The 26,840-nt window shown below is 32.2% G+C and overlaps 1 protein-coding gene across 2 annotated transcripts; it reads right to left on the bottom strand.

Moving 5' to 3' along the window:
- Positions 1-323: 323 nt before the first annotated feature.
- LOC124369948 (delta-aminolevulinic acid dehydratase-like) lies at positions 324-26,448 on the bottom strand. Of its 2 annotated transcripts, none has more exons than XM_046828151.1 (8): positions 25,925-26,448; positions 17,702-17,849; positions 16,989-17,087; positions 15,776-15,896; positions 7,658-7,890; positions 4,144-4,260; positions 1,032-1,131; positions 324-455 (listed from the first exon to the last, which is right to left on the bottom strand). In XM_046828151.1, the coding sequence occupies exons 1-8, from the start codon at positions 26,044-26,046 to the stop codon at positions 388-390; spliced, it is 1,008 nt and encodes a 335-aa protein (XP_046684107.1). In that variant the 5' UTR covers positions 26,047-26,448; the 3' UTR covers positions 324-387. The 2 variants fall into 2 exon arrangements, with proteins under 2 accessions (XP_046684107.1, XP_046684108.1); XM_046828152.1 differs by lacking the exon at positions 25,925-26,448 and adding an exon at positions 25,431-25,518.
- Between the last annotated feature and the right edge of the window lie 392 nt (positions 26,449-26,840).

The raw sequence follows: 26,840 nt of genomic DNA, 5'->3' as shown, positions 1-26,840 counted from the left end.
CCGACGTGCAATCTCTTAAAGACGTAGAGTGTCGGTCCATTTGGCCCGACGTGGCAGCTAACGTGTTAAAACTAGTAGTATTTTAAAAATTATTTTTTTTTATTTTTTAATAAAAGTGGGTACATTAGTTAACACCTTAAAGTGTCTTCAACATGTATAGGAATAACTATCTTAATAAGCCTAGTAGATTTTGCTTAACAGGTACATGAAATGTGTATTGTTAAACACATGTAAAACCGTGTAAAGACCCAACTTCTCGGTGTACTCTGTGCTTCTCGGTTTGAGCTTACACTATTCACATCAGTGTTATTAACCAATCACAGTGATTAGCTGCCTATTTAATTAATCACCATATTTTAAATAACACTACAACCTGTAAAAATTAACCTACAACTTTCCTTCAGCCAGCCAGTCTAAGATCTGAGGTGCAAAGTATGTTATTATGCAGTCAGCACCTGTAACAAATGTGCTCTTGAAATCGCAAATTCACAATAATTATTTCAGAGAACAAGATCGTCAGAATTTGTTTAAAAATTACTAGTTTTCATGAACTAATGTAGTTATTTCAAAACATTAATTCCAATTTGTTCTTCAAACCACAAGCTTCTCTGAAATACAACCCTAGTTGATTCAAAATTAGTGTAATTGTACTAAAACACAAGCAATATTGTAAAAATACAAACAGATTAGCTAAACATTAAAAAAATTCTGTTAAAATTTTAATAATTACAAAACTTGAGTAATATCACCTTAATTTCTTCTGAGATTAAAAAAAATTCTTTCTACCCACATAAAAATTACAAAACACAACAAGAACCTACTGTTGTTACTGTTTTAACAAAACTTAGTTTAGTCCATATTTTTACTGTTTATTTATTCATGGAGGATGATAATTGTTAGCATTTTGTTTCCCAATAATGCTTTAAATAGCAAAACAAAACGTAAGTCGCTCGGCACCAAGTCCAAACTTTACGGCAGGTGGTCAATTTGTTCCCAACCAAATGCTCTAATGAGATTTTTATTTAACTCACCTGCTCTGCAAAACGATGTTAATGTTTCCCGTACCCCATCCTCGAGACTGAAGCTCCCGGCTTTTGCTGCGTGGTATATCATGGCGTATTCCCCGGATACCTGTTTAATTACAGTCACATGTACTCAATAAACTTAATTTGTTCAAAACTTACAGTAGATAAAAGACTAGACAAAATAAAATAATAATGTTTGTTATAGAAGAGTTACGAGCTGTGACTTTACCACGAGGGTTGTATGATTGTTGCTGGGTAACATCGTTCCCTATTATGTTTTCAACACTGATTCCAATTCTTAATATTTATTTTTAAATTATACTCCTAACTAGTTTGGAGAGAAAATGGTTGGAAAATAAATGCATTAGAAAATCAATCAAAACAGTCAGCATTAATATTTTTTGTGTCTAGAAGCAACCATACAAAAAATCTTTAGTCAGAGCCCTTCCTTAGATACCTTTTTTCTAAAGATAGAAAAACTACAACAAAAATTTATGAACACGATTATTCTATGACAAACTTTTGACCTTTAAAAGTAGTAACTTGGGTATTGTGAAACATAGAAAACCGATTGATGAGCTGAAATTAACTTAGAACTTTTCACAGTTTGTATATGAAAGATGACAAATGGATTAAAATATGTTTATATGTTATATATGAAAAATGCAGTTTCCCTGACCCTAGGACTGGCATGCATTTTAGGCTTAACGGCACAGCTTTTTAACCTCTTACGCAGAATTAAAGAAAAGTTAACTGTAAAATCAATTATTATTCAAAACATCAAGTGTTACGTATCAATTTATTCATAATAAAATACATTTTATTATAAAAGAAATAAAATTTGGGTTTACTTTTACATTCATGGACTTACGAGCTCTGTAGTCGTAACTTTTATTTTCTACAAACACTTATCTAATCTTGTGCAAACCATATATATCATATCAATTTTAAAATCATAAATATCCGGGTTTGTATGGTGATCAAGAAAATGTCTAATTAGAAAAGAACAACAACAACATAAAAGTAGATGGACCGGAATACAGCTGACTTGAACAGCCAAAGCTCTCAAAATTGCATAACACACCAAACATCTGTAGATTTCAGAGGCCACTAAAATATAAATACTGTAATCGTTTATGTATAAAAGTGAGTTTATTAAAAGAAAGTGTGGAATCTGCTGATTACAATAATATAAGTTTTGTTACGATTACGAAAAATGAAGATTTTTCAAAAGCTGACGAAATTAAGATATTATGTTTAGTGCACCACATTTTACGACTCTGCCAGTTCACGGGAAAAAATCCTTTGTAAATTATGACTTTGCCAGTTCCAGGATTAAGTAATATTTTATTTTGAAACATGCCACTTTCTTAAACTGTAGTTTGTTATAACAATGTCATTTCCTCAACTAATAAATCACTAAAAAACGTACAATTCCCTGGAGTATAATTATATACACTGAATAATCATAAAATACACAAATACACATAAAATCAACATAATCATATATAAATCATTATTTAAAAAAAATTTTCTTTGGCCTTGACTACAAATTGCCCTAAATTCCCACTTTCAATGCCCACAATATTTTGTGGAGTGATTAAAAATTATTTTTAAAATTGTAATTATCATTAAAGTATTCACATACACAATATTCATACCATCAGATAGCTCAACAGTTGCCAAGATATTTTTTAATTTTTATAAAAAAAACTATATTTATGTTTTGTGAAAATGGGTTTGGAAAGACAAACCTTAGGTTTGGAAATTAGAAGAGTGATTAACAAAGCATTGTGATCAGATAAATTAAAATCAATATTTAAAAGAGAACTATAGCTATAATAGATGCAAAAAGGATAATATAATTTCAGACATTTGTAATTATATATTGTATAATAATTTCAGATTCCTGTATAGTGTTATACTTTTTGTAGCATATATTGATGACAAATGTTCTACACCATATTATCCTTTCTTTATCTATCGTCAATGACAAATCAACAAAGAATTGATGCAAGTTAGAATATTATCCAAACATGATGAACTAGATGCGGATTAAACCAGCTAATAGAAACCTTCATTTTCTATAGCTTTGCAAAAAGTGTGCTGCAATTGAGTTTCCTGCCAAATGCAAAAAGTGCATGCTATAAGTAGACGTTTTACAGAAAAATATAAATTCAATGGAAGATATTCATAGAGAACTTTGAGCCATTTATGGGCGAAGGGAGTGTACATGAATGGGTTTGTTTGTTTAAAAGTGGACGAACAAAAATCTACAACGGAGAAAGGAGTGGCAGACCATCAGTGGTGAGTGAAGAATGTGTTGACAAGATCAACGAAACAGTTAGAAAATATCAACGTTTCATAATCACTGAGCTTTCGGATAAATTTCCAGGACATGAACATGAAAAAGTGGCTTTGATCTTGGCATGGTGTTTAGATGACAACAATGAACTCAAAAGATGCAGTCACTGCTGGCTAAAAACTCAGATGGTAGAATTCTTTGAAGAAGGCAGTTCTTAGTTACACTAATTAATATATGATAAGTGCTTACATCTTAATTGTAATTATGTAGAAAAATCCAGAAATTTGTAACTTTCAAATGTATATATATATTAAAATATGTTTATCTGATTTGTTTTTTTTTTTTTAATAACCATATGGTGGTTACATTTGGAATAGCCCTCGTATAATAAGCCAATCAATTATTTCAGAGACAAAAAATGAAACTACTGATAGAATCAGATTTGTGTTCAACCCACATTGTAAATATAGCTATTACAAATTTATTTAGAAGTATTGCTTTATTTACAGATAGCAGTGCTTTGCACAAATACTTGAAATCAGTAGCAATACAGTATAATACATCAATAGATCACAATTTCAAACACAATTCATAATTACAACGCATAAATTAATATATATTTTCTACAAAAATCTTACTCTTATTACTGTTTTAACAAGACTTAGTTTAGGAAGCTAACCAATAATGTTTTATGACAAAGACTAAAGTTGGAAACTAAATGGAAATTTGGTTTAGTACAACAGTAACATCCAACAATAACATCTCTACTAGGTTATCTGTACAATACAGTGCAAATGACAAATGAGGACATACCTGGTAGACGAAAAGAGGCAAATCTGGGTGTGCTTGCTTGGTTTGATGAACAATGTCTAGATAGGCCAGGCCGGGTTTGACCATCAACATATCACAGCCTTCACTGATATCTCTGGACTAAGAATGATATAACTTATTAGTAAGTTGTACATCACATTCTTTTACAAAAACTAGATTTTTATAGCATATAGGGAAACAACTTGAACTGGTTTACCAATAACATAAAAATATGAATCTGATTGGAAGCAGATTGAGTTAGGTGTGCCACAAGGCTCTATTTTGGTCCCTGCTTTGTTTTTAGTCCATATAAAAAATTTACATTAATTTAACTGTATATGCAGATGACATCCGTAATTCTTAAAGAACCAAACATGCCTTTTTTAAAATAAAATTATAGAAACATTGTCAAAATTAAATGAATGGTTCAATTCCAATGGTGTACAAATGAAAAATGCAAAATCACAGTAAATTCATTTTAGAACAATTCCAAATAAAAATGATTTGAGCTATTTTAAATAAAATTACATGAGAGAAAACCTTAACTATTTCTTCTTGGGCATAAAATTGAATGAACATTTAAGATGGAATTCCCATATTGAAATTTAGAAAAAAGAACTCGGTTCTGCTTGCTATGAAATAATGTTTTTACAAAATACAGTAAATTTTACAGTTTTAAAAATGATATATTACAGGTATTTCCCCTCCATAATGAAGTATGGTATTATACAATGGGGATGCTCACATAAATCACAGTGAGTATTAAAATTTGTTTAATCAGTACGCATAGGCATATTAATTAAATCCGGCTCCAAAACATTATGCAAAACTTTTTGTTAAAAGGCTACAGATATTTACAGTAATGTCACTTTATGTTTTTGAGGTGTTGTATATATGATGAGTATAATAGAGACAGTCATTCCCCATGGTTATTATACAAGATATAGATATCTGCTTTCAATTATAATTCATAAGACAAAATTATTTAAGCAAACCCCATTTTATAGGAATTAAGCTTTTCAATTCATTACCAAAATCTTTTAAATGTTTCATATCAGAATTCTTAAACATATTTATAAACATACTCTTACATAAGCCTCATTATTCAGTAAATGCATGTTTTGTATATTCAGCCAATTTTCAAAGCGTGTAAATATTTTAAATTGCTTGCTTTAATGTTATTTTCACTGTATGTTTTAATCTGTAGTTAGTAAGTTTATGTTATTATGAGGCATCCGTTTTGAAATTGAAATTTTTAATAGTGTATAAATGTTATTTGCTAATAAATGACATGACTAATGACTTATGTTACGATTCACACATAATTCAATTGGTATTACTGGTGAAAATAATAGTATTACACACTTTTAAATAAAACGGTAGAAATTACCTATGCTGACTATATATATCCCTCTTGTATGTGAAAGTATTTAAGATTAATAGTTGTGATTCACTTTCTCTACAATAGGTTCTTTCTTACAATATACCAAAAGCCATAAATCTGTCCCAATCTCATCATATCTAAATATTTAAACAGTGGATCTAAATATGCTCTAGTATTTTAGTAAATATTTCCTCAAAATTGGATTATTCTATATCTCAAAAACGGATTCAAACTTATTTTCTGCGATTACTTTTTCTCCCCATCTCAATAAATGTCCTCGACAATTGCCTCAAAACGGTGGTTGGGAAAATTGAATTAATAGGCCGAGAAGCAAGAACCGATATGCATAGCAAAAGAAAGAACAAAACGTAATTTTTCATGAAATGGATAGATTAGTTTTCCCTGATGGAGAAACTGCTCATCGGCCATGCAAGAATTTATGGAGGCCAAAATAAGTGGTTAATAAAGGGTTAAAATACCACACGCTGAATTGTTTTTCACAGATGACATCTTTAGCTTGACACATTTAAAACCAACTATTGGATATTTAAATGAAAGGTATATCAGCCAAAAAGATAATGAGACTGAAAATCTACATAATAATTGAATCGTAAAAAGTAAGAGCGTTGTCACCCGGCAAGTGAGAGACCCAGAGGAGAAAGTACTTTTTGTGATTCAATCTTTATTGAAATTTAATTAGGCTATTGCCGTTTACACAAATTTAATAAATGTTTAAACGTTGTTTGACAGGTATTTAGACTTCCAATCATATGTTTGTTTGGTTATTTAAACACATATGTGACAGAAACGGCCAAACACAAAATAATTTAATCATAAAAAGTAAGGGCTCTGTGGTGTAGTGATAACACACTCATGCGGCAAGTGAGAGACCTGGGTTCAAATCCCGGTGGAGCAAGTATTTTTTTTATTAATTCTTTATTAAAATAAAATTGTATATGTAACATGACAGACTCTTCATTTTCATTATTATTAAAGCTATTTATTTTATTACTCACAGCACAAACTCTACCATACAATGGCCAGTTGGAAGTAATCAAATCAATTACAATACTTTTTATTTTAATACACCTTCATTCATATAGAAGAAACCTTTTCTTTTTCAATTTAATATTGAAATTCATGAATGCAAGAGAGTAGAACTTATTTCCACAGATGATTGTGAATAATTTAGTGAATTGTGTGACTGCTACCAAAATTAACTTGTGATAAAATAATGGGGTTTCTACAGCCCATTTACAACTCCTTCTTTGATTTAAAAAGTACAAATTGTTTAGTTCTTAACTGTAGCAATCTTTAAAATAATTGTAATAATACGCAGCATAAGGAATATCACTAAAAGGATATATTCAATTAACTGTTAACACACCTGTTAAAGAATTAACTGCCCAAGAGTAATAACAAATTTTAGATGTTACTCACGAGTACATAAAATCCGGCAATACCTTTATATCTAGTCTAAGGTCTTGCTAATTACGTACCTATAGTAGATATTTTGTTTATATTACAGGCCAATCCGGTTTAAGATCCTAGATTTTCAACTCCTAACTGATGGTTTTAAGAACATAATATTGAACCATTTTAATATTTTTGCTTAATTTTGAGTCCTTTAGGAAGTTTAGGGGTTTTCAAATTATTCCTTTCGTCTAGCCTAAAAATAGGTCGAACTGACGGTATTTACGCTGAAATATTGTTATTTGTATCAAGAATCAAGAATTGTATTGCCGTTGTCAATTTTATATTGAATAGGCAAAGTAAACTCAGCTTTCTAAACTATACAAACTTTATTGATTTAACATTGCAAAAATTAAAAAAAAACCAACAGTAATGTACAATGCGGCATCTAGAAAATTCAGAAAAATAGCCCTATTATTTTTTAAAATATTTTATTTTATTCATGACACTGACAGTTTCATTGTACATTACTGAAGTCTGAAATTTTGAACATTGATGAATATACCAGCCAGATTTATTTTCTCTGAATCCTTTTATTCTGCTTGCTCCCTGCTGTTGTCAATTTTAAGAATACAAATTATTCTACTGTAATATCAACTGTACAACATTCTAAATCACAGAGGGTATATGAATCTTAGAAAAATGATTGCATTTACTAACCGCTGCCCTAGCCGCCAGTCCCGCACTACCGATGGGTAGTTGGTAGGCTTTCCTGTCACCGAAGGCTGGACATGACTTGGCCGCATCACGGAATGGACCGTAGAATGCGGACGCGTACTTTATTGAGTACGACAGTAGTGAAACAGTAGAATCCAGGTGAACTTTCCGAAGGCCGTTTTTGATTGCTAGTACTCTTCCGTCCATCATGTCAGACGGAGCTACTACGTGGCACCCTGTCAATTCAAGCCCAGTTAATTATAATAACATGCAATTTTGCAACTATTTTCACTAAAGTAACATCAGCAATTATCATGAGGAAGGATATGCTCTTACGTTAATTTTACACATTAAATATTGTGTTGACAGTTCAAGTTCTTGGTCCATGATAAATGGTCTAAAGCTAAATGAACAAAGAAGCCTAATTGTTCTATTTTCAAATAGTGGAAATTTTTATGAAAAAATACATTAGCAAAAGACTTCTTTATTGAGGTGAAATAAAAAGATCTATGGAGATGAGAACAGTGTAAAGTTCCTCGTTATTTATCTTGGATTTAAAACTTAATTTTTCAAAGCATTGTGACAAAATTGTAAAGAAAGTGAACTCATGTTTTTTGCTACAAATATTATCCGAGTCTCTTAGCTTTGAAATAACTAGGAATTTATACTTTGCTTTGTTTCAGTGTTTTATTTTATGGATTGTTAATTTAAGAAAGTTAAACTTTAAAAAATTTCAAATAGACAGGCCCGTGCGCATGGGGGGGTTTTGGGGGTTTCAAATCCCCCCCCTTGAAGATTTGGGATATATCATATTGTTTCCATATTCAGTTTAATTGTGCTCTATTGCGCCGTCAGTTTACGCGCATGCGCGCGCAAATATTTTCCAATCGTTTGATTGCGCGTGCAAATATTTCCAATCGTTTGATTGCGCGTGCAAATATTTCCAATCGTTTTGATTTGCGCGCGCAAATATTTCCAATCGTTTTGATTGCGACGCGCTTTCCGCCTGATTTGTGTTATATACTGTTTAAAAATTGGGAGCTCCGACGCGCTTCACAATTGGTCGTGCGGGACCAAAAACGGAGCGCGCATGCGCCGACCAGAGCGATTAGAGCGACGGAGCGTGCAGCGCTCAGTCCTCCTGCAGCCACGAATAGGTGTGAATAGGTGCGTTGTTTGCGAGCGATAACGGGCGGCCGGCTCTAAGTTTTTGTCGTCGCTGTTGTCGTTGTCAAGTCGCCGTTTTAACGACAAGCTTTGTTTTGTATACTGAGTGGCGCAGACTGAACTAATTACACCAGAAAGCTGCAGTGTTTGTTTTCAAAGACGCACGTTACGACGTTAACATATCGTTCTACTGGAACAAAATGGACATTCGGAAATTTCTGAGTAAAAAACCACGACTTGAGAATGATGAAGTAAATGTAAGTATAAAATGCTTATTTCTTTGGCACCACTAAAGGTTTTCTCGTCGCGCATGCAGATATAATTAACCCCTTTAAGGAGTAATGACGTTTCTGGAACGTCACTACATCATTTGTTCATAGGAGTAAAGGAAGATGTGAAAACATAATACACTCCCAAAATAGTAAGAAAAATTTTGTTTTATTTTTTATAAAAAATCAGATATTATTACTATAAAAAGCTAACATTTACTTTTTGTTGAGAAAATACAAAGGCTAAAATTTTGTTTTTTGTGTGAAAGTGCTCGAAACATGGATATATACACAGTGGCACACACACACTCTTTATGAGAACAGACGTAGCATCTCTTTTGTGTCTTCCGTGTCTGACCTTCTGGCGTCAGTAGTGGGCGGGGGAAGTGTTCTGCCGGTCAGGCGGAACGGATGTTGGTCTCTGGTAGCCGGCTGGCGGCGGCACAACTCTCGGCGCCGCGGCTACCAGCCTTCCTTCTCTTGGAGTGTGATGTGTTTCCAATATTTGTCGGATGAGGTTTAGTCTAAAGTCACAAAACCCACTTTTCTTGTTTTGCTTGATGACAAACATGTTGTATGTATTCAAAACAACCATATCAATCAAGTGGAAAAATAATTTACGGTACCACTTCTTTGATTTCCTTGCACTGTCATTGAAAGATATCATCATTGTCAGAGCGGTCGACTGCTCCCATATCCCTATTATATTCTATGACAGAGCTTGGTTTGTTTACAGTCTTTCCAAGCTTAGTCACAGGAATCATTTCATGCTTGTGGATTGTTGTTAGCATTGTTACATTACGGCGGCGGTCACACTATTTTACAACAAAGCATGTGTTTTTGGCTCCTAATTTCACAATCTCCCTTATTCATTTTTTTGGGTAAGCAAGGGAGACCTTTCCGGTTTTGTCTTACAGTTCCACAAGCTGCTGTTTCATTTTCAAGAAGCCAGTTGAACAAGCCGGGACTGCTGTACCAGTTATCAACGTACAACACATGGTTACGTCCTAAGTACGGTTGCATTAGTGTTCTGATAACCTTTGCTGACACTCCGACGTCTTCGTTTTTCATTCAACAAGTCAGTGGTCTTGCAGTATAAACAATAAAGTCAAGGACGATGCCTGAACTGCTGTCACACAATACATAAAGTTTTATTCCGAACCGCTTGCGTTTAGACGGAATGTACTGTTTGAAACCCAGGGCGACCTTCCATAGCATGAGGCTCTCATCGATGACCAGGTTCTTATTAGGAGAGTAGGCTACAAAAAAATTTTCTCCGTAGGGTTTCGATAAACCGTTCTGATTTTGTATAATTTATCTCCCCCCGCCTCTAGTGAATTGTCGTCAAGATGTAATACTCGAAGCAACAATAGGAATCTATCCTGACTGAACACCTGAGGGAATTATGGGAGTGTTGAGGAGTGGATCTGTACTCCAGTAGAGTTTTAGTGAATTTTTCTTGCAATGGGGCATTAGAAGCAAAATCGCAAAAAAAACAATTACATCTCATCAGGGTTTGTTTCTGTCCAGCGTCTGAGTTTGGAGAATTCTTTTTATTCCTGCCTCATTTTTCATTTGCTGCTGGTCATACTTATTAGTCTCAGAAGCAATGTGCGAAACTAAATCGTAATCAAACAGTTTATGAAATAAATCTATTTCCTTTTCAATATTATCCTCAAAGTCAACTTGTAGGCCAGAATTAGAATCATCAAATATAAAGTCTTTTGGTTCAAAACAGTCAACATGTTTCCATTTGCAAATTGGACAAATATCAGACTCACTTAACTGGTAATGCAGGTTCTTGTATCTCCACGTCAAGTTCATTGTCGAAGTAAGAAGCAGCGAGGATATCTTCTGCGGTTTTCATCTTGTTCATCCCCACTATCATCAAACACACATTCTCATCGTCGGAGCCTAAAAACGTCATTGTTATTGTCTGAGATTTGATCTCCTTCACTCCACTCGTATATCTCCCTTCTTATATTGTCACTACGTAAGTTTACGTTCTGGATCCATTTCACAACACAAAAGGAAACTGACTTGAGAACAATAAACTACACTATTTCAATCATTGTAGAAGAAACTGCACAAAGTGAATGTTTACAGCGTAGCAACAGAATGCAACTGTAGAAGTTGTTTAGCGCCAATTGCTGGTGACAGTAGAAATCACGGGAATCCGTGTGCGGAGATAACCTTTACAGCCGCCCTGTAGTTGAAAGCAGCTGACAGTATTTACGCGGGAAAACTGTGCTCAGTTATTTAAGGTTAGGAACAGTGGGCGGATTTCTTCCATAGAGGAAAAACATAAGCGCTAGTACTTGTAATATAAGTCATAATTCATTGACGTTCTAGAACGTCCTTACTATTTTTCACATGATTTTTTAATATGACGTTCTGGAACGTCAATACTATTTTGTAACAAACACCTATACTCGTTAAAGGGTTAATGCGAATGCGAAATTAGAATATAATTTTAGAATATTTATTCTTATTTGGTATATTTAAAGATAAATAATCAACCTTTGGCTCGTTTTTGAAAAAAAAATAATGCAAATGAAGAATCTGCCTCGACAACTATAACTGAAATACAAGTAGTAAACCCAAAACGATATTGGACTGTTCGTTGACAAGCCTGCAGCTTCGAGCATTGATTCTACGAAGAAACTTCAAGAAAATATTTGGGATTCCACCAGACACCTATCAATTTCCAGCATCGGGCCCAAGAAATTTAAAATTCCAGAGGTCTTGGTTAACGAAGTATAAGTGGTTGGCATATTCAGCGGTAAAAAACGGAGCATTCTGCAAATACTGTGTATTGTTTAGTGTCACGAAGGCAAGAGTTCATGGACAACAAGTAGGTAACCTAGTATCAAAACCTTTCACCAATTGGAAGAAAGCTATAGAAAGCTTTAACAACCATTCGTCACTTTAATACCACATAACATCTTTATTAAAATCATAATTAAGAGGTGATATTGATAATCAAGCTACGTTGTCAATCGATTTATTACTATCGACGCAGAAGAAACTAGATTTCTTAGCCGAAAGCAGAGAACATATGGAAGCTATAGTTCAAACAGTGATTCTTTGTGGTCGACAAGGATTGGCACTCCGAGGAAATAATGATACTGGTCGAATCGTTCTGCAAGGACCCGATTATAATGACTGGGAATTTTCGAGCTCTTTTGAGATATCGTGCGGCAACTGATGTGAAATTAAAACTTCATTTAGAGCATTCTCCGAAGAATGCGATGTACATTAGCAACCGTATTCAAAATGAAATAATTTCCATTTGTAATCAAATGATACAAAAACAGCTCATCAATAAGATTAATGATTCTAAGGCCTTTACGTTTATGACAGATGAGTTAGCGGACATTTCGGGGGTCGAAACAAATTTCGATTTGCATCCGGTACGTAAGCGAAGAATCACGGTAAATTTAAAATTTGCGAAGATTTCTTGAGTTTTATTCCAACGACATAACTTACTGGGAAAGGGACCGGCGGATGTTATTTTATCGTTCCTGGAAACTTCACATATTGATTGTACGTACTTCTTCGGTCAGTGCTACGACGAGCAAGAAATATGAGTGGAGAATTTCACAGAGCTCAAGCTTATATTCAGGAAAAATACAATTTAGCTCTGTATTCACATTGTGCAGCTCACAGTTTTAATTTGGTTGTTAGTGACGCGTGCAAAGTTGTTCCGATCAGACATTTGTTTAGGCACTATTCAGAGCGTATATAATTTTTTCAACTACCCCAAACGCCTGCTTGCACTTCAAGACGCCATTGCTAGAAATGATTACCTTCGTGATGATAAAAAAAGAAATTGAAACAATCATGTACGACGAGATGGGTGGAACAGCACAAGTCAGGTGGAATATATTTTCATCTACAACCAGCAGTTATAGACGCCTTGGAAGTCATCTCTAGTTCTTGGACTGATTCAAAAAACGACGGCCAACGCTTTTCAACTTCTATCTGCAATAGGAACCTTGGATTTTCAAATTTCATTAAAAATTCTTCAATCAGTTTCATTCGTTGGCTTTATCATTAAGTCGAGTACTTCAAACTGAGAATCAGGATTTAGTTGAAGCTATAAAGTTGGCCGATGCTGTAAAAAGAAGAATTAATGAATATGAGAAAGCACGCAGAAGAAAATTTCAGTACGATTTTTGAAGAAGTTCACCAGACATGTGGAAAGCACGATATTGAAGTAAAAAAGCGAGACTTGCTTCCCGTCAAACTCAACGTTGCAATGTTATGAGTGGGGATATTGAAGATTACTGTAGAATTTCTACGTATTTACCATACCTTGATTTATTCATCACTCATCTTGAAGACCGTTTTCTCAAACATCGTGAGATACTAACAAATTTTGGATGTCTTTTTCCATCGAAAACTTCAACCCTAGATGAAGAAGCCTGCAAACAACTCTTTTCTAAGTACGCTACGATTTTGAATGCTGATTCTCCTGAAGTATGGATCAGTGAAGTGCTGGATTTGGCGAAGACGAATTTTGGACAAAAATATCAAAAGATTCTCTCGATTGCTCTTGATGTCTGCAATGAGGATGCTTTTCCTAATGTCCATAAAATCTTGAGGGTAATGGCTGTACTACTAACCAGTAACAACTTCGACAAACGAACGCTCTTTCTCAACATTACGCAGGTTGAAAAATTATTTGCGTTCTACCATGAGTGAAAATCGATTGAACGGATTGGCATCACTGAACATTCATCGAGACATTGAAGTAGATGTGAACTCAGTATTAGATGAATTTTTTTCTGTACCTCGACGCATCAACTTATTGAAAGAGTAGATCACATATGTTTTTATTTGAAAAAGTTTTTACTTTGTTTAAAGAATGAGTTACAAATGTATTAAAAGTATGTAGTTTTACAATTTTATAATAAACTCATTTTCCATACGTATTAATTTTTAATCTATTACTTATTTAAGTTTCTTCTTTTTTTATTTCATAAAATAAGTATAGAACCCCCCCTAAATAAAATTCTGCGCACGGCCCTGCAAATAGAATATTTCTTATTCAAAAAAGTCCTAGAAAAATGTATTCAAAAAGCCTGTGAAAGGCATTGTAAAAATATTCTATTTTAATTTTCTAAAATTAAAATGGTTTTTGTTCTTTTAAGCTTGTTTTAAATGGACATGCAGACAAAGTATTTATTGACAGTTCTTAATGCACTAGTACTATATCAAATCAAATCAAATTCTTTATTTTTCTCAAGAACACATTGTAAAACAATGTTATGTATAACAAGTCAAAAATCAATACTTTTCAAAAATGTACATTTTTACCCAGGCTGACATATATAACTAATTTAACTTTTAAACTCATTGCAAGACATTTACTAAATAAAAATAATAATACACAAATTTAGAAAAATATAGGGCCCCTAAAATTACTAGTAACCTGATTAGGGGTTCCTTCATTAATCAGAAATAAAATCTTAAAGTTGTCAGAGCTTGGAGCAAAACTGTTTATTTATACACATTTAAAATCAGCTAACATCACAATTAATAAGTGTGCTTACTGCCTATTAAGAAAGTTTAATATAATAACAAAATCACTACTGTATTACAAAAAAAAAACATAACTTTTTGCAAACAACTAATTAACGAACCAAAACTTTGAAATATAAATTGAACAATACTAGATTATGACTAACTTATTATTTGTAAAAGTATCTCTGTGTTTTGTTGAAACATTAACCATTCTCTCCAAAATAAAAAAAAAACTTTGCGCTATTGTCTCATTGCTTATATAAAGTAAGAATTTCTAATATCTAGCAAAAAAAAATGGTGCAATGCATATCAAAAAGAGACCGTGTATATTTTAGTGATCTAAGTGAGGTATTCCTGACCAGTCTGGCCAATTACAAAAATCTAGTCTATATCTGAGTCTAAGGAGGGCATTATTTGTGCCTAAGTTTAAACTAATAAAATTAAACAAAATAAAATTAAATTAAACTAATAAAATTAATAAGTTTAAACTAATTGCTCTTTTCTAAGAGCGCATTGATCTTAGATAGTAACAAAACTGCAAAAGCTATCACACTCAATCTTAATCTATTTTGTTCACCTTAATCCTTGGCTTCTTTGAAAGGGATTGCTGAAAAATTATTTTTGGTATTGAATATATTAGGTTATTATGAAAAGTATATTTTTTACTGAATGAAATGAGAAAATTTAATAAAACAAATTTTTGTGTAAAGCAAAATTTTTAGAACTTAGTAATGCCGGACTTTGTAGACAATCCTGTACAAAATAACAAATTGAATTGAATAAGAAAAAACTGTTTTATTCCACAACCTAATTTCAAAACAAGGAATTTATCTCTATTTAGAGTTGTTATTCGATTCAAATAACATTTTTATTATGTCAATGTCAAATTGTTCAGCCATTAGTCCACGATTCTACATCTGATAGTGTGTTAGAAATTATTATTAACCAAATAAAAAGCAATTTTTTTCCCCAGTCAGATAATATTAGTGACAGACAGCACAAGAATAGTAATAATAACATTTTAAAAACATCCACAAAAAGAGAAAAATTATGTTGAACTAATTCTAGTTTGTGTGTCAAGGAGAGATAAACCAGATTTCTATCATCATGTCCGCAACATTAACTGTCTCACACAGTACAACCTAATGGTACTAACCAGCTTTGGCGTACGAGACCGCAACCTCTGCTATTCTTTGAATGCTTAATTCGTTATTTATACTGCCATCATCCCTCAAGATCCCACAATGACCGTGTGTTGTATATGCACACAGGCAAACCTGCGAACACATGCACTTAACTGTACCAACAAACAAATCATTGTTTATATGCCATTATCCCTCAAGATCCCACAATGGCCGTGTGTTGTATATGCACACAGGCAAACCTGCAAGAACACATGCACTTAACTGTACCAACAAACAAATCATTGTTTATATGCCATCATCCATCAAGATCCCACAATGGCCGTGTGTTGTATATGCACACAGGCAAACCTGCGAACACATGCACTTAACTGTACCAACAAACAAATCATTGTTTATACTGCCATTGTCCCTCAAAAACCCATAAAGGCCGTGTGTTGTATATGCACACAGGCAAACCTGCGAGTTCACATACTTAACTGTACCAACAAACAAATCATTGTTTATATGCCATTGTCCCTCAAAAACCCACAAAGGCCGTGTGTTGTATATGCACACAGGCAAACCTGCGAACACACATACTTAACTGTACCAACCAACAAATCATTGTTTATAATGCCATTGTCCCTCAAAAAACCCATAATGGCCGTGTGTTGTATATGCACACAGGCAAACCTGCGAACACACATACTTAACTGTACCAACCAACAAATCATTGTTTATATGCCATTGTCCCTCAAAAAACCCATAATGGCCGTGTGTTGTATATGCACACAGGCAAACCTGCGAACACACATACTTAACTGTACCAACCAACAAATCATTGTTTATATGCCATTGTCCCTAAAAAACCCATAATGGCCGTGTGTTGTATATGCACACAGGCAAACCTGCGAGCTCACATACTTAAATGTTCAAACAAATAAATCATTAACTTATTTTTTCCGCATTCTTTATGTAAATGTTAAAGATCTCCAATACTCCCACATGTTTAAAATGTACCATAATTATGGTAACGTATTCTTAGAACATTCCTTAGATTAATGTATAAGGTTTTATTGGAATAGCATTTGTAACATGTTCCTAGTGTACCATAATTACAGAAATTTACTTTCTGAACATTTATGTTAGTGTATATGATGTTATTGAAATTACACTGCTAACAGGTTTTAAGAGTACTGTAATTATAGTATGTATTATGTAACAAGTAGTATAAAATATACTTACGTCACAAGCTATGATGAGGTCTGGGAAAGCAGACCGTAGAAGCGGTACAGCTTGGACAACTGGATTATTCTGTGAATCAGCACTGATTCCAATCGCATCCTAAATAATACACATATTTTGAGCATTATAAAATTCACGACTTTGTTCATTAACTAATTTGATTTAAAATAACTTAATGTATAATTCAACAACACATATTTTTGAAATACTTTGTGAATTTGCGTTATTCACAAGTTAAGGTTATAGAAAAATATAATGCTAAGAAATTCAGTTTTGAATCTTCAATATTTTGTATTTAACATGTTCGCTGTGGCCTGGACAGTCAAGAGTATCAAAATGTTTTTCTACCTGGTACATGCTGGAATCTAACCACATATGTCTAAAACTTTCCAAACCTGTTCTTGATGAAGTATATCCTTTAGAGTGCCAAGAGTCAATTTAGTTTGTCACCAAGAATGTTTGAAAAGTGCTGAGGGCCGAATAGATCAGCTTTTTAAATATTTACTATCCTATTATTTAATTTTGACATATGGCATTGTACTTGGTCTCATTTCATACATAAAAATCGCTGCTATTCATTTTCGTTGGGATTTATTTTTTCCCTTTAAGGCACCATAGAGATTGTGATGTCAGTATTGGTAGACATATGTAATAAGTCATCTTATTTTATATTAACTTTAATTAGAATACTGTAAATTAATTATTCCACATACCTTAGAGAGCCCTGTTATTACTCCAAAAAGCAGAACACTTTTTAAACCCTTGTCCACTAAAGGTTTTAGTTCAGGTACGATTCTGTTTACTCCGTATCTATATACTCCTGGCATACTGTCTATTTCTACCTTTGCGTCTTCCACATCTCTGGAAAAGGAGAACAAGGGTTTTACTTATGCGTAGTACTTCTTAAGTTGTCCATTGATAAGCAAAAGATTTTATGCGAATAAATGTAATTTCCATATTACACAATGCGTAAATCCTTCCTTTAGGTCCACTTGGCAGTTTTTACAGAAAACAAGTCAAGTGTTTATACATTTATTGTCTCAACAAAACACAATTTTTACATTACATATTTTTGTGGTAATTAATTAAAACATAAGGTTATATGATTAAGCAACCTTTGTTGTTTTTTAACGGTATAAAAAAAAAAAAAAAAAAAAAAAAAAAAAAAAAAAAAAAAAAAAAAAAAAAAAAAAAAAAAACAATAGTGCAAACATCAAATACGAAGTGTGTCACTGATCCCTGATGATAAAAGACAGTTGATCCCTTCAACATATCTTCTCTTTTCTATTTAAGCACAGCTACAAGCAAAGTCTCTATTGCTCAAAGCAAAAGGTACAGAAAATCATAACTGCTTCAGACAAAGCGCATTATAGACTTATGAATATCCTCAATGCAGTACTCTTGATGTGCTTTTCCACACAAGTCTCTTCATCACTTTTTTTCTCAGCTTGGCCAGAATCTTGGTGTAGTACTTTTTGGTTGAATGTTTGGCCCTAAGTACTCTCTCGATCATGATGGTACCCATAATATTAAAAAAAAAACATGGCCAACAGTTTGGTTTGCTCTGACGAGCTTCTTTTATTCTTATTAATGTTGTTGACTTCCAATGCATGAATTGATGTTTTGTTTCGTTATAAATTAAGACCTTTTCCAACAAATCAGAATCTGCAGTGAATCACTGTGATATCATAGCAGATGTATTTCGTATTTCCAATTTGTTTACATAAGTTTTTTAGTACTGATTTGGTACAAACTTTCTTCATTTGCAAATAATCAAGCAAAGTTTTACTAACCACCTCCCTGTATTGCAGTGTCCAAATAATCAAATGCCAGTTCACACAATTTCGTTAATTTTTAATGTTTTCTTCATTCCTTCACAGAATAACCTTTCATTGACTTTAGCATCCTCCCACTACAAAAATAGTTTAAGCCCTCAAAAACTCGAAAGCGTGACAAACAATGATCACCAAGCACTTTTTTCTATTAAAAACGTTCAGTCGTGCTGCTGTAACTCTAAACTTATCATGAATACAGCTCACCGACACTACAACGTCCGACTTGAGCAGGTGTTAAAAACACAGAAAACAAGATGAAGAGCTGAAATAAGGTGCTTTCTGTTCAGGGAGGAATAAGAACCATTCACATTCTAATCCTGCTGACAAGCGTAATGTCTATGACATGCACAGTACTGTGATGTAATTGTCACATCTTATAAGGCAAAACAGTATCTTAATTAATATTAAGTAAGTCTTAAGATTGTTTGATGCAATAATTCAGAAGCTCAAGTCATCACTACTCAACAACTAATAATAAGCTTCCTAGTTTGTTTGAAAAAAATCAATTTGAATGGGTGCTTTACTAATTTATTACTCATTTATAAATCAGTATGTTGTAAGATTATTTTAATTTACGATTTCGCTTTGTTTTACATAGTGACCTTACATGCCATATTATTATTTTATTTTAAGTCGTGTTGTAAATAAGCTATTTATATTTATGCTATTTTGTTCAGTTATTATGTTCTTTTAATTGATTTATATATGTTTCTTTAACACATTACATTGTACTTAGAGAAGAAGAAAGGACTTTATAGTCCTAACTCCACCTCTAATAATTTCATAACAAAAGATTCTATGATTGTTTTTCTTTAAAGTGCATTCAAAAAATTCACAATCCACATAAGCTTAAAATTAATCATTTAGAAATAGCTAATCAGAGGTTTCTACAAACTAAGCACGCTGATTAAATGTTAGAATAGGGTAATTTTATGTACGGTAGTTGAAATTAACACTTTTATTTGAAGTTGAAACGTTTAAAGGCTACTTTGGTTTATGAAGTATAATTTGTTTTATGTTGTATTATATATAGTATCCATAATTTAAAATGTATCATAGTTATATTCATAGCATAATTAGTTTTTCTATCATACTATCTTGTATACTTACAGTCATAGCTTTACTCTAAAGAATTATTTAGAAAATATAATAAAATAGGATTAATCTAACAATATCTAATGATAACATTTGTGTGGTTAGACAATTTTTATGAGATTGTGTAATTTAACTTTCATTTATTTTGATTAACTCTTTAAACACTTGTACAAAACATAAATCTGTTGAACCTGTATATTCTACACCAAATGTTTTAAACATTTAATTTTTTAACAGCCACACCTTCTTTTGATAATAAGTTTCATTGTTTACAATAAAAATCGTTCAACATACAGTATTAGTTGAAAACGATAGTGAAATTTTAAAGCTGAAACGTATATCAACCGAGTGACATGCTTGTAGGAAGTGATGTAAACATATTCTTGAGCCTAATCAGTGACACCTGTTATCTCACCTATTGACTCTGGGCATTATCATAAATGCATTTGCACCTTGGCTTTTCAAGAATACTTCACATTTTTCCATGTAACACTGCTGGTATGCAAATTCTTAATTGTCAGGTAGTGTTAGAAGTCAACAATTATACTTCTTTTACAAAGAGCTCACTAGACAATTGTCACCTACCAATATATTATATATAGTATTACACAGACATATGGTTTTTTACACCTAATAGGTTTTGAATGTGGCTTAATGTGCTTCTTTAGAGAATCTGTATCAATACAGACAAATTCATACACAATAGACACAATCCATCAACCATGTTTTAATACAGACAGATTCTACACAATTGAAACAATCAATTTTCTTGTCTTGAAATTTAATTTAAGCTTTTCTACAATTGTTATTGTAGCCTGCATTTGTAATCTAATTCTATTAGGAACACAATGCAATACGAGATGGAAAGAGTGATAATAACAGAACAATAGTTCAGTACATACCAATTTGAATTATCAAGTTTCAACGGTGTAAATATTATTACGTTGCAAAAGTACATTTTACTGTCTATTATAATTAACATTTTAGAATGGTCACACAGATTTTACATGGGAACATAACTGATAAATCTTTTTACTTGAAGGAGGAAGGGGTTGAAGTTGAAATTTTGGTTCACTCCAAAAAAGTAAAGTAGATGTAGTCTATACCATTTACAACGGTTACCTTTACATCTTTTTATACAGAAATAATTTATTCACAAAAGGAGGGAGTATTAATTAAAATTATCTTGTTTTAAGTATCAGAAAGATAATTTAAACATTTAAGATAATTTATTCACGGAGGAAGGGATATTAATTAAAATTATCTTGTTATGTATCAGAAAGACAATTTCCACATTCAAGCAGCTCCTACAGGTATAACGCGTATTTATTGACGTCAAGGTCACGCATAATCAATGTCAAGGTCATGCATTCACTGGCCAACCAGTCTGCTTATAGTACGTTGTGAGCCAGTGTTTAGTGAAGGTGTTGCCCTCACTAACACAGCTGGTGACAAATGAAAATATTGACCTAAAGGAACATACCATAAATGGGTTTAAATATTCCAAGTCTGAAACGCAGTAACATTGTCATCTATTAATTTTTTCATACTGAGATATATTACTTAAACTATATTGTAAATTATATTAAAGCATTTTTAATTGTCAGAGACAAAAGGAATAATTGAACATTTTATCTTAAGGTTATCTTCAGAAGTGCTGTGGTTATCTATTTCTGAAATTTCGTCAGTGGGTTTGGGTCTCACTTCCCCATTATACATCCATCTAATGGCCATAACTACAATGGGAATACGTGCATTTATGATCAGATTCTCAGGAATTTTTATCCATTACATGATGGATCATCGGATGTTAATTACCACTTGTTTTTAGCACAACTTTTAAATGGAAAGTTTCAATCCTTAATCGGATACTTCCATATTTTAATATAGCTGGCTTACGTGATTTCCAAATGCCACAGGCTAGGTATAGCGATGAGTGAACAAGCTACTTGCAAAATCCACGAAACTTATTATTGGCATTGTATTTTGTCATTTGTGAGAGCAATTTTGTTGTAGGTGTCAGCCGTCAAATAATTTCAGCGTGAAATAAATGTTGTTTGCCATTTTATTTCTAGAATAGAGAAGAATTCATTCATGAAAATTTAAGAATTCTCTCAGCGTTAGTTCATAGGCCTTTTTGTTTTTATGGCTCCAACCTATATTCTATTATTGTTTATACAGTACTTTTCTAGTGCCAGAATAAACTATTTTCTGAGATCCTCAGCTTCTAAAAAATATATGACTACTATAAAAAAAATTTACTTCAAGTACAATTAGATATGGAAAAACTATAGATGCTGTGTTCATAGGATATTTATCGAGATTTTATTACAAAATTTTTATTTTTTATTTCAGTTATTATAAACTCATAATTTCATTTTTAGAATATAAGGACAAAGAACATTAAGTAATTATTTCAGAAACACAAGATAGTAGTGAAAATGATACTAACTAAATTATAGAAACTAATACAAATGATAATAAAGAAGATATGTAAAAAATATCACAAAAATATGTATAAAATTTATAGAACATAAACAACTTTTTTATGTTAAAGAAAGTTTCTCATATTATTTTAAAATATAAAAAATAACGCTTTAATGATTGGCAAACATACTTTTTCAAGGTATATATTCACAGCCTGTTATTAGAAGCAGTCTTTCCAATTTTTTTTTTAAGGAAATTGGTCAAATCTGTGATCTCTCGGTTCTAAAGAGCCAAAGTTTATCCCTACAGTGAATGTCATATTACCAACAAATCATTAACATAAAATAATAGACTATAAAATTTGGGCACATTTATTTATCATGGGGACATTTTTCACGCTTAAAAAGTGCTGAAAATAGAGTTACTATTATGAACTTTCATCATGATACTATCTTGAGTTACAAAAGTACCTACAAAATCTTTCTTGTCCATCCGGATCTCTAAGTTATCTGGATTAACTTCACAAAGTGGAGGGAGGCAAATGTTTTTAAAGGATTTTCTTAAATTTCTAGTGAAATATGTTTTTGATAGCATATGTATTGACTTATAATATAATAACAAAATTAACAACGTAGGCCTATCATATGTTGATGACGGATTAACATCCAGATGATTGGCTTTATACCGACGTAGATATTATGTCAATAGAATATTGTTATTGAACAGTAACAAGGAAAGTGTGAAAACTACTGTGATAATAAAGATATAATGCCTCAATCTGATGACACGGCACAGCTAGATTGGATAATGATTTATTTTGAGCAACTGCCTGACCCTTTTGTCAGTGGAAATTATGGCCATGATCGTACTTTCCTGAAGCAGTGTACCAAAACTACAAAAGAGAAAATAAGTTTTTTTTTTTTACTAACAAAACTATTTGTTTTCTCAACACTGAATCCTTTTACTGATCAGAAACTTATTTTGAGTTTCTCTAGGTTCACTCCTCAGTGGTCAGCAACTCATATCTATTCGATGTATCATCTCAGTTTATACGATTTAGGCTATTTTACCACCAAATAGTGAAATAATCACAACTAATGTGTTAGCTACGTGTTGCAAATGAACGGAACTGTCCCAAATAGCTATTTAAGCCTCACAGCCATTTTCTGATAAACTTCATAACTTCATTTTAGCAACTTAATATACAGTAGTTGCATAGTTAACGTCAGATGCAAAATTGTGAGCATAAAATCCTACCTATATTTCCAAATATCATACTGAAGGGAATTTGTTTTGCAATAATAAAACTTAAATCATGGAAAAGAGCAGCTCTTTCTACGTACATGGTCATTTTTGTTACAAGTCTAAAGGTTTTCCTAGCATGTATAAAAAATTGATTGTCTAGTGAATGCATGCGCATTTCTCTACAATGGCCAGCGACTCAAATCTAGTTGTTTTTATTTTGACAAATAAAAACTGTTTTGACATATTTTATAACACTAAAACTAATATATTTTAAAAGAGGAAGAGTAGGCCTAACTTATATATAGCATAGTGAATACTGTATTCGTTTTTTGTATAATTTGTCAAGTGATTTTTGTAAGCGTTTTTCACCTAATATATAATAATAACAAAATATTTGCATATTTACACTGTGGTGTTTTACTTCATTGTGATGTTTAAACTATTATTCAGGTAAGAATCAAATTTACAACCTATTAAATATCAATACAAAGTAGATTCTACACAATGTGATAAAATTATTGGTTTTGCAAAAAACTTTAAAAAATACCAACATAGTTATAGCCTATAACAAAGTTTTTACCAAACTTTTTATATTTTTTTGCAGTTCAATATTTTTTTAATTCACCTTTTTACTACTTAAGGCTATTTTGGTTTAAAAAAAGTTTGGTATACAATTCCATGTTCTATTAAAAAGGAAATAATCTTGTTTCGGTCAAAACGTAAACTCCTAACATGCCAAAAAAAAAAAAACACTCCGATACACACAATTCACTATGATGCATCGAACTAGTGGATGGTTGATCCTTGATTGACAAGCACTCACTCGATCCAAACTACAGTGCACGATATCTTATGAAGCACTGGCCACAGCCCGGGAGCGCTTATTTAACAGATACACTATCAGTCCCGGCCGCAGATAACATTTAAGTACACAGATATTCAGGTAGGCTACAGCACACTAACAGAGCATTAAAATATTTAAAACATAAATATTTTTTATATACCCCCTAAAACCATGTTATATATCATTTGCACCACCTATAACCATATATACTTTTGTTCAGGAGGATGAGCAGAACATGTTAATAACGTCAAATTCATGATTTTCCAGGTCGGCCTTTAACCTCATAGATACCGTACCTTGTTTTGTATTCAACATAAAATGATAACTTTTTATACTGTAATTTGAAATACCACGACGCAATTTGGTTTAAGTAGTTAAATTGAGGATTCTTTACTCATGAATATCAATTATCCGAATGTTGGACGCTTATTATACTGCAGCCCCATCTGTTGTGCAAATCTAGTTGTTTTTATTTTGACAAATAAAAACTTTTTTGACATATTTTATAACACTAAAACTAATATATTTTAAAAGAGGAAGAGTAGGCCTAACTTATATATAGCATAGTGAATACTGTATTCGTTTTTTGTATGATTTGTCAAGTGATTTTTGTAAGCGTTTTTCACCTAATATATAATAACAAAATATTTGCATATTTACACTGTGGTGTTTTACTTCATTGTGATGTTTAAACTATTATTCAGGTAAGAATCAAATTTACAACCTATTAAATATCAATACAAAGTAGATTCTACACAATGTGTGATTGTTGTTACCACAGTTATTAGTCATTGTATGCCATCTTGATTAGTTTATCCTTAGTTAAGTCAACTCATGTATAAATGGTGGAACCTTTGGAAATAAATAAAGAAATGTGATAAAATTATTGGTTTTGCAAAAAACTTTAAAAAATACCAACATAACTTAGTTATAGCCTATAACAAAGTTTTTACCAAACTTTTTATATTTTTGCAGTTCAATATTTTTTTAATTCACCTTTTTACTAAGGCTATTTTGGTTTAATTGATATACAACTATGGAACTTGATATTTCTTGTTTTGTACTGAAATAACTCATCAACCACTAGTTTTAGCAAGGTATTTTTTTTTGTATGAGTTGCCAACAAATGTACCTTTGCATAAAGCATAATACAGTTTAGAAAACATTTGCAAATTAGTTCAAATGGACTTGATGGTTCAGAATTTACATTACCAGATGGAAGGTAAATATGTATAAAACTAAATAATTAATTGTCTCTCTTTTAATGATATATTTCTAAAAAAATAAATGTCTAATTATTTATCAACATTGTATATTTACTATATTCCCTGTTTATCTGGATTTTCTTTTATCCGGAACTTAGTGTTCCGGTCCCAATTAACCCTGACAAACAAGGTTGTACTAAACAAAATATTTAGTATGCTGCTGATAAATTAAAACCCTAATAAGAAACAATACGACATATTTTACTAAAATAAAATATTACTTACATAACAAAAACTGGATACATGATCTTCTCCGAAGTTATACCAGTGATGCTTTGCCATTTTCTCAATGTAGGGTGGAAAATTGAGCTATGTAATGAAACGGGTTTCTCGTTACTTGAATGCATAATTTTAACTCGATAGGTTAGAGTTTAAAGGGAGATGAACTGTACCGCTAGTTGCTAATGTTTTCTTCCCCGACTGATTTTAGGAAATGATCGACACATTCCAACACAAGGAGCTTATATTATCGTCTACATTTGATTTTTTTAAACGAAAATAATGCAGTTATGCAATTGGTAATACCAATTACCAATGCAATTTATGAAACATCAGCTGATAGTGGATTTGCGGGCATAGGCCATAACCTGATAAACTATTTGCCAAGAGGCCAAGACGAACTGCACTCTGCCTGGACTCATAAGTCTAGATAATACTACAGAATCTTTAGTATAAAATGGGTTAACTAAATGTGTAAACGAAATTGCCCAGGCTGATATCATTCTATGGGCGAGGTGACTTCACAAGTTCACTTTCACCATAAATTAACCGGCAACTAAACCTGTTGCAGAATGCAGATTAACCATCAACAGCTGATGCCGTGGCAAAATATTTTTTGGTATTGTGATTTGTTTGTGTCGTTGGTTGCTTTTGGTGCTAGAACTTAATCAACATGGATAAAAATGTAAATCCACCAAATTGTCATTATAAAACATTTAAACAGAATAAAACATCTATTCCAGTAACCTCTTGTACCAGGAATTTTCGTAAATAGATGTTAGATAATGATTTATAAAAATATGTTAATTTGTATTATAAACAATGACGAAAAAATGTTTAAATTCGAACATCAATATCTTACACGATATGAAGAACTATGACGTATAGAAGCAGTTGTTGAAGCAAAAAAAAGCCATCGAAA

Source organism: Homalodisca vitripennis, chromosome X (genome assembly GCF_021130785.1).
Source record: "Homalodisca vitripennis isolate AUS2020 chromosome X, UT_GWSS_2.1, whole genome shotgun sequence".
Lineage (NCBI taxonomy): Eukaryota > Metazoa > Arthropoda > Insecta > Hemiptera > Cicadellidae > Homalodisca > Homalodisca vitripennis.
The sequence above is the reverse complement of the archived record's forward strand: the minus strand, read 5'-3'. Positions and strand labels throughout refer to the sequence as shown.

What these genes read in the sequence shown, in the direction of transcription:
- LOC124369948 (XM_046828151.1), bottom strand. Translation starts at nt 26,046, where the DNA reads ATGCATTCAAGTAACGAGAAACCCGTTTCATTACATAGCTCAATTTTC. An exon ending in ATGTATCCAGTTTTTGTTAT is followed by an intron (nt 17,850 to 25,924) that starts GTAAGTAATATT and finishes CTCCTTTTCCAG; the next exon opens with AGATGTGGAAGACGCAAAGG. An exon ending in ACCTCATCATAGCTTGTGAC is followed by an intron (nt 15,897 to 16,988) that starts GTAAGTATATTT and finishes ATGTGTTCGCAG; the next exon opens with GTTTGCCTGTGTGCATATAC.